Source organism: Notothenia rossii (assembly GCF_949606895.1).
Source record: "Notothenia rossii genome assembly, chromosome: 10".
Taxonomy (NCBI): domain Eukaryota; kingdom Metazoa; phylum Chordata; class Actinopteri; order Perciformes; family Nototheniidae; genus Notothenia; species Notothenia rossii.
The window spans coordinates 23,705,731-23,721,414 of NC_136908.1; the positions used below are offsets into that span (position 1 = coordinate 23,705,731).

A 15,684-nucleotide genomic window follows, 5' to 3' on the forward strand; every position below is an offset into this window, starting at 1 on the left:
AGACCCTTCGGCACCCTGCAAAGATTTTTATAAAGCTTCTCTTTTTCTGTAATGAATGAATAATTCCAATTAAATGAATTTTCAACAGAGAATGAATCCAACGTTGTTGTTTTTCATGTGCACCTGCTTTTAATATTCTGATTTCATTCATACTAACTCAAGTATTTCCATTTTAATTTCAGTCATGTATTCCAAGGAAAACCTATTTTGTAATAGTCTAGAGAGGATCTCAAAGTTTCAGACATATTTAATCTCTTTAACTTTGAATATGCACAGAGCTAGAAGCTACTGGAAGTTGTGTTTTCTCAATGCTTTAACTGTAGTGTGTGACACAGTTTAAGATGAGGGGTGTTTCCAACATTTTAGAATGGACATGTCAGTTAAGTTGGAATGTAGCGGGGGGAAAGTACAATATTTTGAGAAGTAGCCTAGCAGTGGTGGACTGTAAGTAAGGTAATGCACTTTAAGGTATAACTTTAAAGGTTCTAAAATGTTACTACTTGAGTTTTTCCATTTATTGCTGACTTTTAGTCAACTAAATTTGACAGATTTAGTCACCTTGTTGATTCACGTTATCAATCCAAAAAAAAGAATTAAGTGTGATGTCTAATAATACTATATATGACAGTGTATAAAGTAATTAAAATAAGCCCCACCTTACAAAGTTCCAACATTAAAGTAATGTAATAATTAATGCAATACTAATTATATCCATGCAGTAATATAATATACAGTAGCCTATATATTTCCATTCCTGATAATGATAACTTTAACTTTTAATACATGAATGATGTAGGTAGGTGAATATGGCAGTGTAAACAGTGTATTTCATACATATAAATGATGTATGCTGTTACAGGGTAATCTACAATATATACATAATGTATACTAGTATGAACTAAGATTATGAATGCATGGCCTTTACTTGCAGTAGCCTACTTTTACCCTGAAGTAGGCCTATTGCTACAGCACATAACATAAGTAAAATATACGATGAATGGGCTGGTTCTTTCACCCACTCTATGGAGTACAGCATGGAGTTGCACTACAACTAACTTACCTGGGATTTGTACTTAAGTACTTGAGTTAATGTACTTGTCGTTATTCAAATTCAAAGGAGCTTTATTTCTCCACTGAGCTGTTCAGCAGCTGTTATTCTGGTCCCCGGACTCAGCCCGTCCTGTTCCCGCTGAAGGCGCCTTGGCCCTCAGCCAATCAGGGCGGAGCAGGACATGACGCGTGTTCTCGTTCAAGGAAGCCCCAGGAGTGGCGCGCCAAATTTCAAAGCACTTCCTCCCGGGAGGACAGGAGGCGAAAAGCTGCACCGAACTAAGCGAACAACGGCGATAAAAACCTGCAGAAACAAAACATTTTATTCAAAGTTTATGAGCTGAAGCAGCTGGTGGAGTAGTCGACGGTGTTTTTTCGGCAGCTGGTTGAGGAATAATTCACATAAAGACGGAATGCCATTGTTGTAAGTGGCAGCTTTGACTTTCATTCTGTCCTACAAGGAACTACGTCAGCTAGCTTGATCCTGTTTCTGACTGACAAGCTAAAAACCAGGACTACGATACCTCATTGATCTTTCAATCTCACTGTAACTTTTATCGCTACATTCTTAAGTATATGTGCAGATTCTATCAGGATATGTGCAGTAATTTTTTTTAAAACGAGGTTTTACTTGACATTCCGTTGATTTCTCTTGGTTATTGTGTCTTGCTTTGTGCCGTGTCCCATGATACGTCTACATGCAGCTGATGCACGGCATGCGGTGCACACTGCACAAAGCTAAAGATCACAGTGTGAAGCTGACAGTTTTCATGTTTCTCATGTTTAAGAAGCATCTGGTGTTTTTCCCTCAGTGTGACATTAGTTTAATTTAACGGCAGCCTGTAATGAAGCATGTTTTATGTGGCGTCGGAAGTGTCAAGAAAATAACATCTATAAAGATGTACTAAGTACAGCAATTAAGCAAATGTATTTTATGTTTTCTTTCAGATCAGACAGCACTGTCAGGCTTCTCACCTGTGAGACGGCTGATGTCAGGAGCCTGGGATTTTAATCTCACACATTTACACACAGGCTCAGATGACAGCTGTTCAAACCTGTTAATTTTAAACGTCAGAACTCGGGCTAAAAGTCACGGCTGTCAAGTTTCTATGGCAGGTTTGCTTTTCATGGTTTTAATATTTACTGCACCTTTCCCATTTAGTGGTAACACGCAGGCTGTCCACATTACTAAAGATCCTCTTACAGCCTCCACTCCATGGAGGATTTAATTTGTGTGAGTTTGAGCTCATGACAGAGTGCAGTAGCTCATTTCCACACTTCCCCAGCTTACACAGGGCTCCATATCCTTATTATTTATTCATGTATTCACGGCAAGGCGCAACAAGGCATCTGCTTTCCATACTAATGCAAACAACTGTTGCTCAAACAGCTGCACCTGCCTGTAACCAGGCCTGAGCTTAGAATATTTGATCTAGTAGATTATTGCAAGTTCACATGCCTTTAATTTAACTTCGGTCCACTAGCAAAGAGTATATCACACAATGGATCTTAACCTGCTGTAGCTCAGGGCCTGTCACAGATATTGTGTGGCCTCTGGGTCAGGGGGGGTTCAGCGGTGGCAGACAATCAAAGCCTTCAGTCATGCTGTGCGGGGTGCAGCCGTGCTTCCAGTTGCTGCGGATCGGGTCGTCTGCAGGGGACTCGGCGAGGGACCTGTACACCTTTAGGCCGGCGCTGAGCCACTCGGTGTTCAGGCTGGGCCGGGCGGCGGAGCTGTGTGACGTCACGCTGGACTCCACCTCGGTGTCACGGATCCACGCCGAGCTGCACGCAGAGAGGGAGGCGGGGGAAGGGGAAGAGGCGCCGCAGGAGGAGGGCTGGATGGTCCACATCAAGGACAGGAGCAGTCATGGTGAGAAAAGGACACATTTGCACCAGAATTTTAAAAATGTGGCAGTAATTGCGTCCGGGAAGATTTCAATGTCCCTGACAAATGGGAGAAATTAAGGTCACATATCTGTGAGCTTAAAATCAATTGATTAGAAGGCTTTATTAAGAATGAAGACAAAAATATGCTATTTAAAATAAATCAAGTCCATAGACTCATAAAAATAGCTGTTGCTGACTATTTCAGCTTTTTTCAATTCACTTCATATTGTGCTTAAGGGAAACATTTTTAAAGACCTTAAGACCAGCCAAAGTCCAACTGACTCCCACACACACTGACACACCCCTCCTCTACAGTCATTGTGGAAGAGAAAGTTACACACCCGCTTACAAGAAACATGAATCCCATTACGGGGAAACGCATTCACACAAATACACCAAACACACACACCAATACACCACACACACTTTATTTTTTAGTATTTGTGTTTCAAAGATACAGATTCACTGACAGGGGTAATAAAGTTGCATATTAGACGCTTTACATTAATACAGATACTAAATAATGTAAACATGTGAAACACTATCACACACATTTTGCGATGTGAGGGAGGCCAACACACAAATGCTAAACCCCACAAACAAGCTGTTTTTCTGAATTCCTAACGCATTCAGCCTGACAGCAGCGGAGCCCCACAGAGCGGCACATCACGTATGAGCTGCCCTAACACAGCTGTGCACATGCAGACCAGGTTAGCCTCAGAATGATGCACACAAACTCGTTAGGACTGGCTCACTTTATGGCGCATTTCCATTACAGTTTAGGAACTGGGGTAGTATCTATAGCAGGGGTAGCCAACACGGTGCCCGCGGGCACTTAGTCGCCCGCAGGGGCAACGTGAGTCGATCGCGGGGCATGTTCTAAAAATAGCTCGCCAAGCAAGTCCATGAATAAAATACACAAAACAAAAAAGGAAATGTAATTCAAAGAATCTACCCTATGAATAAACGAAACCTAAATCATAGCGAACTCTATCTACTTAATATAACTCTATATCTATCTAACACCCCTCCTCCCGCCACCCCCACAATGAATATCGACCAATCACGTTCTTGCTTGATTTGCGGGTCCAGAGTTGCAGTCGGGAAGAAGAGCAATGTGGCACCTCCCTGCTGATTTTCCTTCTGGCAGAATCTACACAACACATCAGCCCCATTGAACAGCCTAGTCGTGCCAGCCTAAACAGCACATGAGGGGCAGAGATTTACTCTGTGTGTTGCAACTTGCATATATATTTATTGCACTTGACGCACACACACGCATGGCATAATTTCCACTGGGTACAGGGGGGACTTGCCCCCCGCTCTTTTCGAAATCCCATTTGTGTCCCCCCACTTTACAAATATGTGTATTTTTATTTTTTTAACGCAAGCCGTCATCGCCACGGAGGAGCACACAGCCTCTGTGAGCGAGCGAGACAGAGGGAGAGAGAGAGAGAGAGAGAGAGCTAGGGAGGGAGAGAGAGAGAGAGAGAGAGAGCTAGGGAGGGAGGGAGGGAGAGAGAGAGAGAGAGAGAGAGAGAGAGAGAGAGCGAGCGAGCGAGCTGGGAGAGCACACCTTTATCTATTTAGTATAGATAAATTAAGAAATCATTCCAATGTGTACTATAGGACAGTAAAAAAAAAAAAAACAGTTTAAAAAGGGAGTGATTAGTAAAATATGCATAAATAGAAAGAAAGAATGCTAACTAGGTAACATAAGATAAGAATAAACCAGTTTAAATGATTTGTTATTGGTTGTGATCATATTCTAAAGATGATTGGATTATTGAAAAGTATTCAGCTCCCTTTCATTTGAGTGTTGAAAGCTGTATCCACAAATTCACTAGAATTTATGGATACACCAGAGTGCACCAGCATTTCACTTCAACATTTTAAAAAACATCTTCCCGGGGGAGCACGCCCCCGGACCCCCCTAGAGGAGCTGAGGCCCGTCCACCCCCAAATAAAGCAGGTTAAAATAATTAGATTGCAAACATGTTCTTTTAGTAAACACTGAAAACGGGTCCCACAGACCCAAACAGCACACAAAGGTTAAAGGTAAGCATATTAACGTTAAAATGTGCTAAATATATACACTGCAAAAAACTAAAAAAGAGGAGTAAAAGTAGCCCCCGACTTGTTTTATTTTTTTAAAGTAGCCCTCACCCTAAAAAAGGTTGGTGACCCCTGATCTATAGTAACGCAGTGTAGGCGGAGCCGTGACGTCATCTTCAATGAGAGCCCCAGAAAAAAAACACAGCCGTTAGCTGTTAGCACTCAGAGCTCACAGCTCCTCATATCTGTTCAGAAACTAGACCAAAGTTAAACAAGTACAAACCACATACTGTCTGTGTCATGGCGAATACAGTCGCTGGTTTATTTATGTCTGTATAGGCCGTTGTGAGTGTGGACGGTAGGAGCATTTACAACGTTAGCTTAGCCAAATCTCCACTAGAAAACACGCATTTTAAAAGGTTTTTCGCCTGCCGTCTGTCTGCAGACTTGTCAAAGCCTTAATTCATGGTTTTTACTAACCGGTATCAGTATGTAGTTACTTCGGCATCATTTTGAAACTTTTATTACAATTAAATCACGGTCAAATATGTTCATCTTGTTGTAGTTGTAGCCCCCTTGCCAGCGATTCTCTCTCTAGTTTAGCATACTCAGCCCGACTCAGCCTGGTTGTTCCTGGCCCTAGAACCACGATTTTATGGAGCCAGAAAAACTGAATTAGGATCCGCTAGCCGGTACTAGGCCAAGTGGAAACGCAACCAAAAACGGGCCCCGCACGGCTCGGCACGCTTAAAGCGAGCTCCGTGCTGCTGTGGAAACGCGCCATAAGTGTTTATGATGCTGTTGGAGCACAGTTTGTACACATCTGTCCGGAATCTCCCATGTGAGCTCTCCTGGGTTACGTCAGGTGGTCATTTTCACACATATAACATTCAGTGAAGTCTCCTCTCCTGTATGATGCCTCTAACAACAACAAAACAATTCCATTAACACATACTAACACATGATAGAATTCAGAAATATTACATACATTTGTAGCAAATCCTGAGGTGTGAGAGACTGAGAGGTAAATACTTTCAAAGACCAGTTGAACAGGTTTTACAGTAGCTATCGAAGAAAAGTAGGACTGAGACAATTAGGATGATTATTCACTAAATTGATGGAGAGAAAATGAATTGGAAATATATGTGTTTTCATAATCAAATGAAAAGTGAAAGAATCAACTGAAACGGGAGCTAATTCAGTGTCAGGTAGTCGAAAACTATTGAGAGCCCAAAAATAGATCAGAAGTAATAATGAGCAAATGGAAGCTCAAGGAGCACTAAGAGTAGCCAGAGGGAAAGAGATCGTACTGTATGTACAGGACAGTCAGAAACACACCTCTCAGAGCCTCAGAGGGCTTCAGTCTTTAGTGAAACCTGAAGCTGTACAGGGAGGAAGTGAGCTCTCCACTTAAGGCTGATGGACTATCTGACTCTCTCTGGATCTAAACTGCACTCTCTACCCAACTCTCCAAGTCATTTCACTCTGTTTCACATATTATGCTATTAAACCTTAGTATTCACTGCATTTCTCATAGTGTGCCGTGCTGTTACAGCCTTTTGATTGCCTTGTTGCCGTCCAGCTCCTCTATGCTAATTCTAGGTCTGTTCTACATTTCCCTAAACACAGGAAACTGATGACTTCATTTTGATGCCCTGCTCATTTTCTTGTTTGTTCATATTTTTTTTTAAAAAGGCCCTGTAAAGATCTGGCAACAGATTACCTGCATGTCAGAGTTTATAAGGAGGGGTAACAAGTCAGCAGATTATATTAAAAAATAAAGTATTCTCCTCTTGCATTGCTAGGCACCTGGGTGAACGAGGTCCGCCTCCAGCCCGGCATCCAATGGGAGCTCTCAGATGGGGACACGCTGACCTTCGGGGGCCAGTCGACTCCAGGGAGCCCCGAGTTCTACTTCCTCTTTCAGAAGGTCAAAGTTCGTCCGCTAGACTTCGATGCCATCACGATTCCAAAGGTAATGTCTGCTGTGATTTCATAGGTCAGATAAAGCAGAGATAGTGGGCTCTTCACTCCCAGAATCTACTGTTTTGGTTTACTGGTACACATTTATAATGATGCTTCATCGCCCTCAACAGTCAGTTATAAATTGCACTTTTTTTTTCTACAAAGATATCGCAGGCTTGTTTTAACAAATTGAGTACAGATATCTGGTCGTATATAGAATTGAAGAATCCTCACGTAAATACTCACTACCACAACACTAAATAAGTATTAATCCACCTAAAAAGTCCGACTGAAAATGACCTGTTATTGGTGATTTTAAATGAATGTTTGAAAAAAATAAAACATGTGTTCTGTTGGAACCAGTGGTGAAGCCTTTTACTTAGGTATGGAAGTCGTACATAATTGAGAGAAGCACCATACATTCAATTCAATTCAAGGCTTTATTAGCATTTACACAGAAGCTACAATGTAGATATGGCAATTAAAAACGTAGGTCACAGGCTCCTCCAACAGTGCAACATATATATATGACATATATAGAGAGAGGGTACCAAGTTCGAGTCCCACTGCAGTCAGCATGTCGTTGTGTTCCTGGGTAAGAAACTTTTACATTACATTGCATTTAGCTGACGCTTTTATCCAAAGCGACTTACAATAAGTGCGTTCGACCAACAAGATACAAACTTGAAGAAAACAGAATCATATAAGTACATCAGGTTTCATAGAGCCAAACATTTCAAGTGCTACTCAACTGGCTTTAGATATGCCAGTCCTTTATTAGTATATAAGTGCTTTGTTAGTAATTCAATCGCTGGAAGTGGAGTCTAAAGAGATGAGTTTTCAGTCTGCGCCGGAAGATGTGTAGCTTTCTGCTGTCCTGATGTCAATGGGGAGCTCATTCCACCATTTTGGAGCCAGGATAGCAAACCCACGTGTTTTTACTGATGGGAACTTGGGTCCCCCTCGCAGCGAGGGTGCAGTGAGCTGTTTGGCTGATGCAGAGCGGAGTGCACGCGCTGGGGTGTAAGGTTTAACCATGTCCTGGATGTAGGAAGGGCCAGATCCATTCGCAGCATGGTACGCAAGTACCAGTGTCTTGAAGTGGATTCTAGCAGTTACTGGAAGCCAGTGAAGGGAGCGGAGGAGCGGTGTGGTGTGGGAACATGTTGGAAGGTTGAAGACCAGACGAGCCGCTGCATTCTGGATGAGCTGCAGATGTCGGATGGCACATGCAGGTAGACCAGCCAGGAGGGAGTTGCAGTAGTCTAGGCGTGAGATGACGAGAGCCTGGGCCAGAACCTGCGTGGCTTTCTGGGTCAGAAGGGGGCGTATCCTCCTGATGTTGTAAAGCGTGTATCTAACTTCACCCCAAATTGCTCCTGTGGGGATTGTCCACATACCATATTGAGTATGTAAGTCGCTTTGGATAAAAGCGTCTAACAAGTGACATGCGATGTAATGAAATAATGTAACATTGTTGTTTTGGTTCTTTTTAAAGGGATTTATTGACAATGAGAAAGATGATTACATATTTGCTGCTCAAGCTTGAACAGTGCAGGCATTGTAAAGCTGTGATAATGGGAAAATGCCATGGACAGAATAGTAAAAGCAGAAAAGGTTATCTCCCATTTTAATGATGATAGATGATATATTTTGCACTTGAATTACAAACGTACTCATTCATGAAGTGCAGGAAAAGACAAATTATGCATTCAAATGAAACCCAATGTGTATTTGCCTTTGCCACATAAAGTTCTAATGTCTATGCGTTGTCTCCTAGGCTGGCACCTTTTCCTCCGACCTTCAGAACCGGATCAGAACCAACCAGGAGCGTAAAGCAGCCGCCAACCTGGACCTGTCCAAGCTGTCCATCAACCGCTCCACCGTCATCCTCAACTCCATCGGCAGTCTGAGCAAGATGAAGGGCAGTGCCTGGACCTTCAAGAGGAGCCACAGCAACGAGGGCACCGCCTCGGACCCCGGCTCCTCCTACTCCCCCCCCCTGGAGGTGGGCATGTCCTCTCTGCTCCCGCCCTCCACGCCTCCATCCTTCTCAGCTGCTTCAGTGCCCTCATCAAAGTCCCAGCAGCCGACCTCCAGGAGCCGCAGGAAGTCGGCCCACACCGTGCTGCTGGAGGATGACAGCTCCGACGAGCCCAGGTGTCGAGGAGGTAACGCTCAGCTTAATGCCTGAAGAAATCCACACTGAGCCCTCTGCGAACATGGGAGGCTCCAGATCCAAAGAGCCCAATGGGTTTTTCCTAGCTTTTAAGTTATTCTGTTAATTTACCCAGGCCAGTTAATAAAGCTGCATACACATAAACTGACATCTTTTAACCGTTTCCTTTACCTCAGTGTCCTTGGGCACGATACTTAACCCCACTTTGCTCCCATAATATGTCTACAATATTTAAGTTAATGCACGTTTCTTTGGATAAAAAGCTAAATAACACGTAATGTAAAGTATGAAACCTACACTTTAATGATAAAGTGTGTAGCGCTCTTCACAGCAGCACAGACACAGGTTGGTTCCTCAAAGCGGCTGATTATTTGTTTGGGAACATCAGCAGCTTCCTGCCTCGAGAACACTCTGCACAATACATCATACATTGTGCAGTAGGTAGCATGAAAACAAGGGGAAATACACTAATGCTTGGCGTGAAACAAACATTACATATAAAACTAAAAAAGCCTTGTTAGCCACATGTCATGAGAACGATTTATCAGTATTTTGTATGGAAGTCTGGTTAATTACATTTACTATAACTCAACATCAAATGAACATTTTAAATGATTTGTTTTCACTGACCAACAAGTAACCTTGTGTAAGGTTAAAGTTGTCACTTCAATAGTGCATTAGTTTTTATTCAGACTGAAAATGCAGCATTCCTATAACAGCAAGGAATGAATCGATCAGCGTCGGGTTAAAGTTGTGTTTATCTATTTTGCCACGCAGACACATACAGGCAGGGAAAACAAAGTTATCTTTATCTCTAGATGTGCTTCCAGTAATCATGTCTAATGTTGTCCAGCTCCATCAGGATCTTTGGAGGACGGACAGAGGTCGAGGGCGAAGAAGCGGCGGCGGCTCTACAAGTCTGAGTCGGAGACTTTCAACCCCCCCCCTCTGCAGCTGCCGCCCCAGACCCACACCGACATCCGGCGCCCCCTGGAGGCCAAGCCCTTCCCCGCCGGCATCAGGACCATCGGCAGTTTCCACGGCGCCATGACCAACAGCCGTCTGAACCAGAACCTCCTCCAGGCGTCCTTCTCCAGCCCCGCCGCCCACAAACAGGAAGTGCAGGCGGTGCAGCGCGTCCAGACGGTAACCCACGGCAGCATCGCAGCGTTCCGCCAGCAGAAGTCTGCTCACTGCGCCCCCGCACCGCAGAGGGGCCGGCGGAGGTCCCTCTGCTCCCCCGTGTTCTCCCCCCTAGTGGTGGGAGGAGAGAAGTACAGCCTGGCCTCCCCCTCAGTGAGGATCTGCACCGAGGAGAGAGGCAGGGTGCAGTTCAACAGGTTCCACCACCCAGCAAGGTGAGATATCACGGAGGAGGAGGAGGAGGAGGTGCAGAAATCTCCTATTGTTGGTGGATATTGCTTTTATTTGTCCTACCACCACTAGGGGTCACCAAAGTCTCTTTTTTACAATCTTACCAGGAATGTTTAATTCAGGATTTGGCCAATGTATCTGCTATTAATAATCAGGTACATTTTTAACCAATGAGTCATTTGTAATAATCAGAATACTTTATTTATCCAGGAGGGAATTGAGTGGGTGACAGTTCCTCATTTTAGAATAAATTGAAAAGAAGTAAGTTTTTGTGCCATAAAAAAGAATAAAATATTGAAATAAATAGAGGAAGTTTACATAAAAAGGTGCATTTAATAAATAGACCGAACAGATCTACAAAATAAAAAGTGAATGTAAAAATGTGCATGTTGCACTACAATATATAAAAAGAAATATATATTAAAAAATGTGTATTCCAAAATAGAAAGTGTAATTAGTATTAATAAAGATATTAATGCTGAATTGCACATTTGAAAAGGAGTTATAGCTGCTGATGGGTATCATAAGTCTCTGTGTCTATTTAAAGAACATTTATACATTAAACTGTGGCATACTTTGGATTTTGTCAGATTTTAAAAGTGAATACAAAGTATTAAAAAGTGTTGAGGAGGGTCTTTGGTAATATATGGCTAATGGGATGATTGATGAGAAATCTAAGCCTTTCAAAATAGTTAAACCGTAAATAACAGTCTCCTTTCCTTTCTCCCTCACCTCTCCTCCTTCTTTCCTTTCCTCTTCTCCTCTCTTCGCAGTAAGCGACGGGGCCGGCCCAGAAAGAACCCGCTCCCCCCCCAGCCTTCCCTCCCCTCTCCATCCTCCTCGTCCTCCTCTTCCACCTCCTCGGCCTCCTCCTCCTCGGGCTCCTCCTCTTCCTCCTCCGATGAGGACGACGATGACGAGGAGGAAGAGGAGGAGACTACAAGCAGCGCGGTGGAGCCGTGCGCGGCCCCCCGCTGCCGCCTCCCTCAGCAGGACACGGTGCAGTGGATCCAGTGTGACGTGTGTGACGCCTGGTTCCACATAGACTGTCTGCACGTGGACCGCAAGAAGCTGCTGAAGGACCCCAATGCTGACTTCCACTGCGGCTGTCGCTGAGGGGGGGGGGGGGGGGGCACTGGTGGTGCAAAATAAAAGGCCCCAGTTAGACTTTCCACATTTACCCCATTTTAAATCTGTATTTCCTTTAGCCACACCCGTGGAAATCCTTTTATTGAGGATGCTAATGGCAGGAAAAAGTCCCTGATTACTCCAGCCTGATGTCCCAAGTTTGAGCGTTTCTAAAGGTCCGACGGCAGCTCCATGAACCTGCTGTCTGCTCAGTTTCAGGGCTCAGGCTTCGGAGAACAAAGTGTAATGAAATGTCTCAGGCGGGATTTCATTACAGCTTTGACTGCCTGGAGAGGTGCGGTCAGGGCGGGAAACATGATGAAATGTTTCTGAGCAGCGTGGCTGTCGCTGACCAGAGGCTAGGGAGGCTGATGGAATGTTTCATGTCTACACACATTCAACTTTATCGGATGTCTGCCGCCTTCACTGTTTTAGCGGCGATTGTTCAGGGCTGAAAGGACCTTCAGTGGACATTTACGGAAAGAAACCTTCACACCCATTGGGCTGTTTCCCCGCCCCCCACAGTCGTGATGATAAACTCTATGAGATGTCTGGAGTGCAGCTGTCTTGGAATCAGCGTACGTTGTTTCAGGACAATTCAAAGGCAGGAAGTGCGTCAGCAGACTTCCATTGTGGCTGCTGATGAGAGGCGCTTGAGGGAGGATAATCAAATGTTTGGAGGCAGGAGCAGTGTGTGTGTGTGTGTGTGTGTGTGTGTGTGTGTGTGTGTGTGTGTGTGTGTGTGTGTGTGTGTGTGTGTGTGTGTGTGTGTGTGTGTGTGTGTGTGTGTGTGTGTGTGTGTGTGTGTGTGTGTGTGTGTGTGTGTGTGTGTGTGTGTGTGTGTTTCCGTCCAAATGGACCAGCACGCACGCACGCGTCCAAATGGACCCGCACGCACGCGTCCAAATGGACCAGCACGCACGCGTCCAAATGGACCAGCACACACACACACACACTCTCTCTTTTCTCAGCTGCAGCTCTGCCGATTTCTCCTCCCTGAGATGGCGGAATGCGGCGAGGCTGTGAGTCGGTGTGTGTGTGTGTGTGTGTGTGCAGCTGTTGCTATGGGACGTCAGGCTGACAGTGTGGCTGCTACTTTGGGAGCACTCGTTACCACGGAAATGTCATGAAATAGCATCCTCTGATTTTACAGAACAAACAGATTCAGAAATGATCGTCAGTGATGTGTCTCCGCACACTGCTGAACTCTTAGTGGACACGTTCCTCCTGACTGAACTGTAACTGCACACATATCTGCCGCTTGAGTTGGAATGAAATAAAAAAACTCTCTAAAGCACCTTTTCTATTATTTAAATCTGATTGACATGGACAAAAACTGTCCTTTTTTAAAAAAAAACGGCAACGTTTACCACCTTTTCATGTAATACTCAGTTCAGATAATGCTAGTGTTTATAAAGATAATTCTGGGCTGATGCTGTGTAAATAAGTGTTTATTTTTTGATCTGTTCAAGGAAGAGGAAATGTAGATTCTTGAGCAATAAAATAAGAAAAAAAAACTTTAAGATATGTATTTTTTGGAAAAATTGTAATAAATTAGACAAATGATTGGTTACAGTTGATTTGAATGTTGTTTCTGTGCAGCGTTTTGCATGCCAGTAGCTGGCAAAATGCTGTCAGAAAATAAGCAGGAAGTTGACAAAAATCACTGGTTTGGGATCAGTTTCTTACAAGTGAGACTCAACAAAGTGTTCTTTGAGATCCATAATCCTGTGTGTTTATGGACTTCTGATAAGTGCACTTTCATAACATTACAATGAAAATAACCAACATGTATTTTGTATTCTGAGGAAACACCACTTCATTGCAGTACTACAATATCAACTATATAGACGTTAACAAAGAAGCCTAATATCATACAGTGTTTATTTTTGATGTAAAAGGAAAACCAAATCGTCAGGTTTTCTCTGCTCATTGTGTTTTGGTTTTGTATGTCTCATCACATGTTGCATATTCTTTTTGTCTCCTGAGCTTTTTAAGATATTTAAATGTGTTTTCTATGTCTTCCTCATGTCAACCATCTTCCTCACATTGTCTCCAGCTTCACGTGAAAGTCTTAATGAAGGATGTATTCCCAAGCTGCATTTAAACGTGAACTGTCGCTGAGAGTGCTACTTTTTAATTGGGAGAATTGGCAGTGTCTCAACAATGGAACGGAGAAAAGGAAAAGCCATATTACGTGCAAATGACTCGAATGGTTGTAATTAGAAATGCAATGACAAAGAAGCATCTCTCACTCCCATTTGTTTACATCAAGTTCTGTCAGAAATAAATGTGAGGCACTAGAGATGGACAACTTTCTATTAAACCTGCAGGAAAAATATATTCATTTAATAAGCAGAAATCTGACCTACAGTTTATAACTTACTTCAATTCAAAGAAATTATTTGGTTACAAGCAATGCATTACAAAAAAGGTAAAGTAATTAAATAACAATCCACAAATAAAAATAGAGTAAGGAAGTATTTCTGTTTTTAAATCATTGTATATTTTTGTTTATTAAAAACAAGCAACTTTAAAATAGCACTTCTGGCTGCTCATGGGCTTTTCTCAGAACGTTCTGAATTGAAGTAGATTCGTCATCAGTTGACAAATCATCTTTGTATATTGACAACCACATTACTAACAGCTCTTTGCAAATCTGAAATATGTCTCATTTACATTGCCTCAAAGACATTCAACTGATAGATTACATCCAGTTTGTGATCATAACACTGTTGAATGTTTCGTGTGCCATCGGCATATTGGAGCCTTAACATGAATCATTATTGTGTTTACTGTACAAACTCCTTGATACCGGACTCTTAAGGTGGAAGCTTGTGTTTGTTTCTTAAGTCTCGTCATGTTTGATCTCCTTTTCTCAGCTTAATACTGAAACATCACTGGACTCTTCTTTTACGCTCTCACTCTAACCGTCACATTTGAAAGCAGAAACACTCCGATGTTTTGCGGGGTTGTACAGAATTGTCATTTCCCTCTGAGATGCCATCAGCATCAAAGTTATCAGGGAAGAATTAAAGAATATTTTCAAAATGGATCGTTGTCTGTTTTTCACCCCATAGCTTTGTTTTTTCCTCTTTAATCCAAAGACGATGCGATCTAAAACACATTTCATTTATCTTCTTTCGCATCAATTCGTGATTGATGGAACATTGAAATGAGACATTTACATTTAGTTTTCCTCCGGGCTTTTGCGTCTGTGATCCCACACAGATGTGATGTGTGTCTGCTTATTACTTTTATTCTTGTTTTCCTTGAAATGATCACAGTGAGTCAACAAGAACAACCTCATCCCGAAAATGAAGCCATTAAATCGGCTTCATTTACGAGGACGTCTTTCTTTTTCCTTAAACTTTTTAATGGATTTCTCTTATCTGAGCTCATGCATGAAGTCACATTTGCTCACAGAATTACTGCTTACAGCATTTCTAAATGAAGTTTGCACATAAGATGATTGGTGTGTATTGTAATCCGTCACCATAGCTGTGAAAAATGACACTGTTTTGGAGAAGTATCATGTGCATAGTGTTTCTGTCCCTTCCCTCGTAATGGTGCAGAGGCTGACATGTTTCCATTTATAATTAGCTGCATGTGCTATCTATCGTTGAGCCAATCTGTTATTAGATCATCTCCTGAATATATGCACATTACAGCTCATTCAAATTGAGAATTTGCAGCTTTCCTGTTTACAATCATTTTATATTTCTATCAATTAAAAACAAGCGGTTTGAAGAAGACACCTCCGGCTTCTAATGGGCTTTCTTCACAACTTTCTGACTGTTGAAAGCGTACATTATGATTATTTAATCAGTCAATCAAAGTGTAGGTTCACAGCAACACGACTCAGGATCCAGGAACACAGCAACATGTCCATGTTCATAATAGTATTCTTACCCGGCCCTGACCAATTTGCTGCCCTAGGCAAGATTTTAGCTAGCGCCCCCCGCACCGGTTGTGGCATGACCACCAAAACAGAAAGATATGGACACAAGATGTGTGCAACTGTATTTAGTTTCCTATCCATT

At 42.8% G+C, this 15,684-nt stretch overlaps 1 protein-coding gene across 1 annotated transcript; it reads left to right on the plus strand.

Moving 5' to 3' along the window:
* Positions 1 to 1,248: 1,248 nt before the first annotated feature.
* Positions 1,249 to 14,694, plus strand: tcf19l (transcription factor 19 (SC1), like). Its single transcript, XM_079656472.1, has 6 exons — positions 1,249 to 1,474; positions 1,999 to 2,923; positions 6,801 to 6,970; positions 8,741 to 9,131; positions 9,993 to 10,497; positions 11,287 to 14,694. Exons 2-6 carry the CDS (start codon positions 2,653 to 2,655, stop codon positions 11,627 to 11,629), a joined length of 1,680 nt encoding a protein of 559 aa, XP_079512598.1. The 5' UTR covers positions 1,249 to 1,474; positions 1,999 to 2,652; the 3' UTR covers positions 11,630 to 14,694.
* Positions 14,695 to 15,684: the final 990 nt, after the last annotated feature.

What these genes read in the sequence shown, in the direction of transcription:
- tcf19l (XM_079656472.1), top strand. Translation starts at nt 2,653, where the DNA reads ATGCTGTGCGGGGTGCAGCCGTGCTTCCAGTTGCTGCGGATCGGGTCG. An exon ending in ATGCCATCACGATTCCAAAG is followed by an intron (nt 6,971 to 8,740) that starts GTAATGTCTGCT and finishes GTTGTCTCCTAG; the next exon opens with GCTGGCACCTTTTCCTCCGA. An exon ending in AGGTTCCACCACCCAGCAAG is followed by an intron (nt 10,498 to 11,286) that starts GTGAGATATCAC and finishes CTCTCTTCGCAG; the next exon opens with TAAGCGACGGGGCCGGCCCA.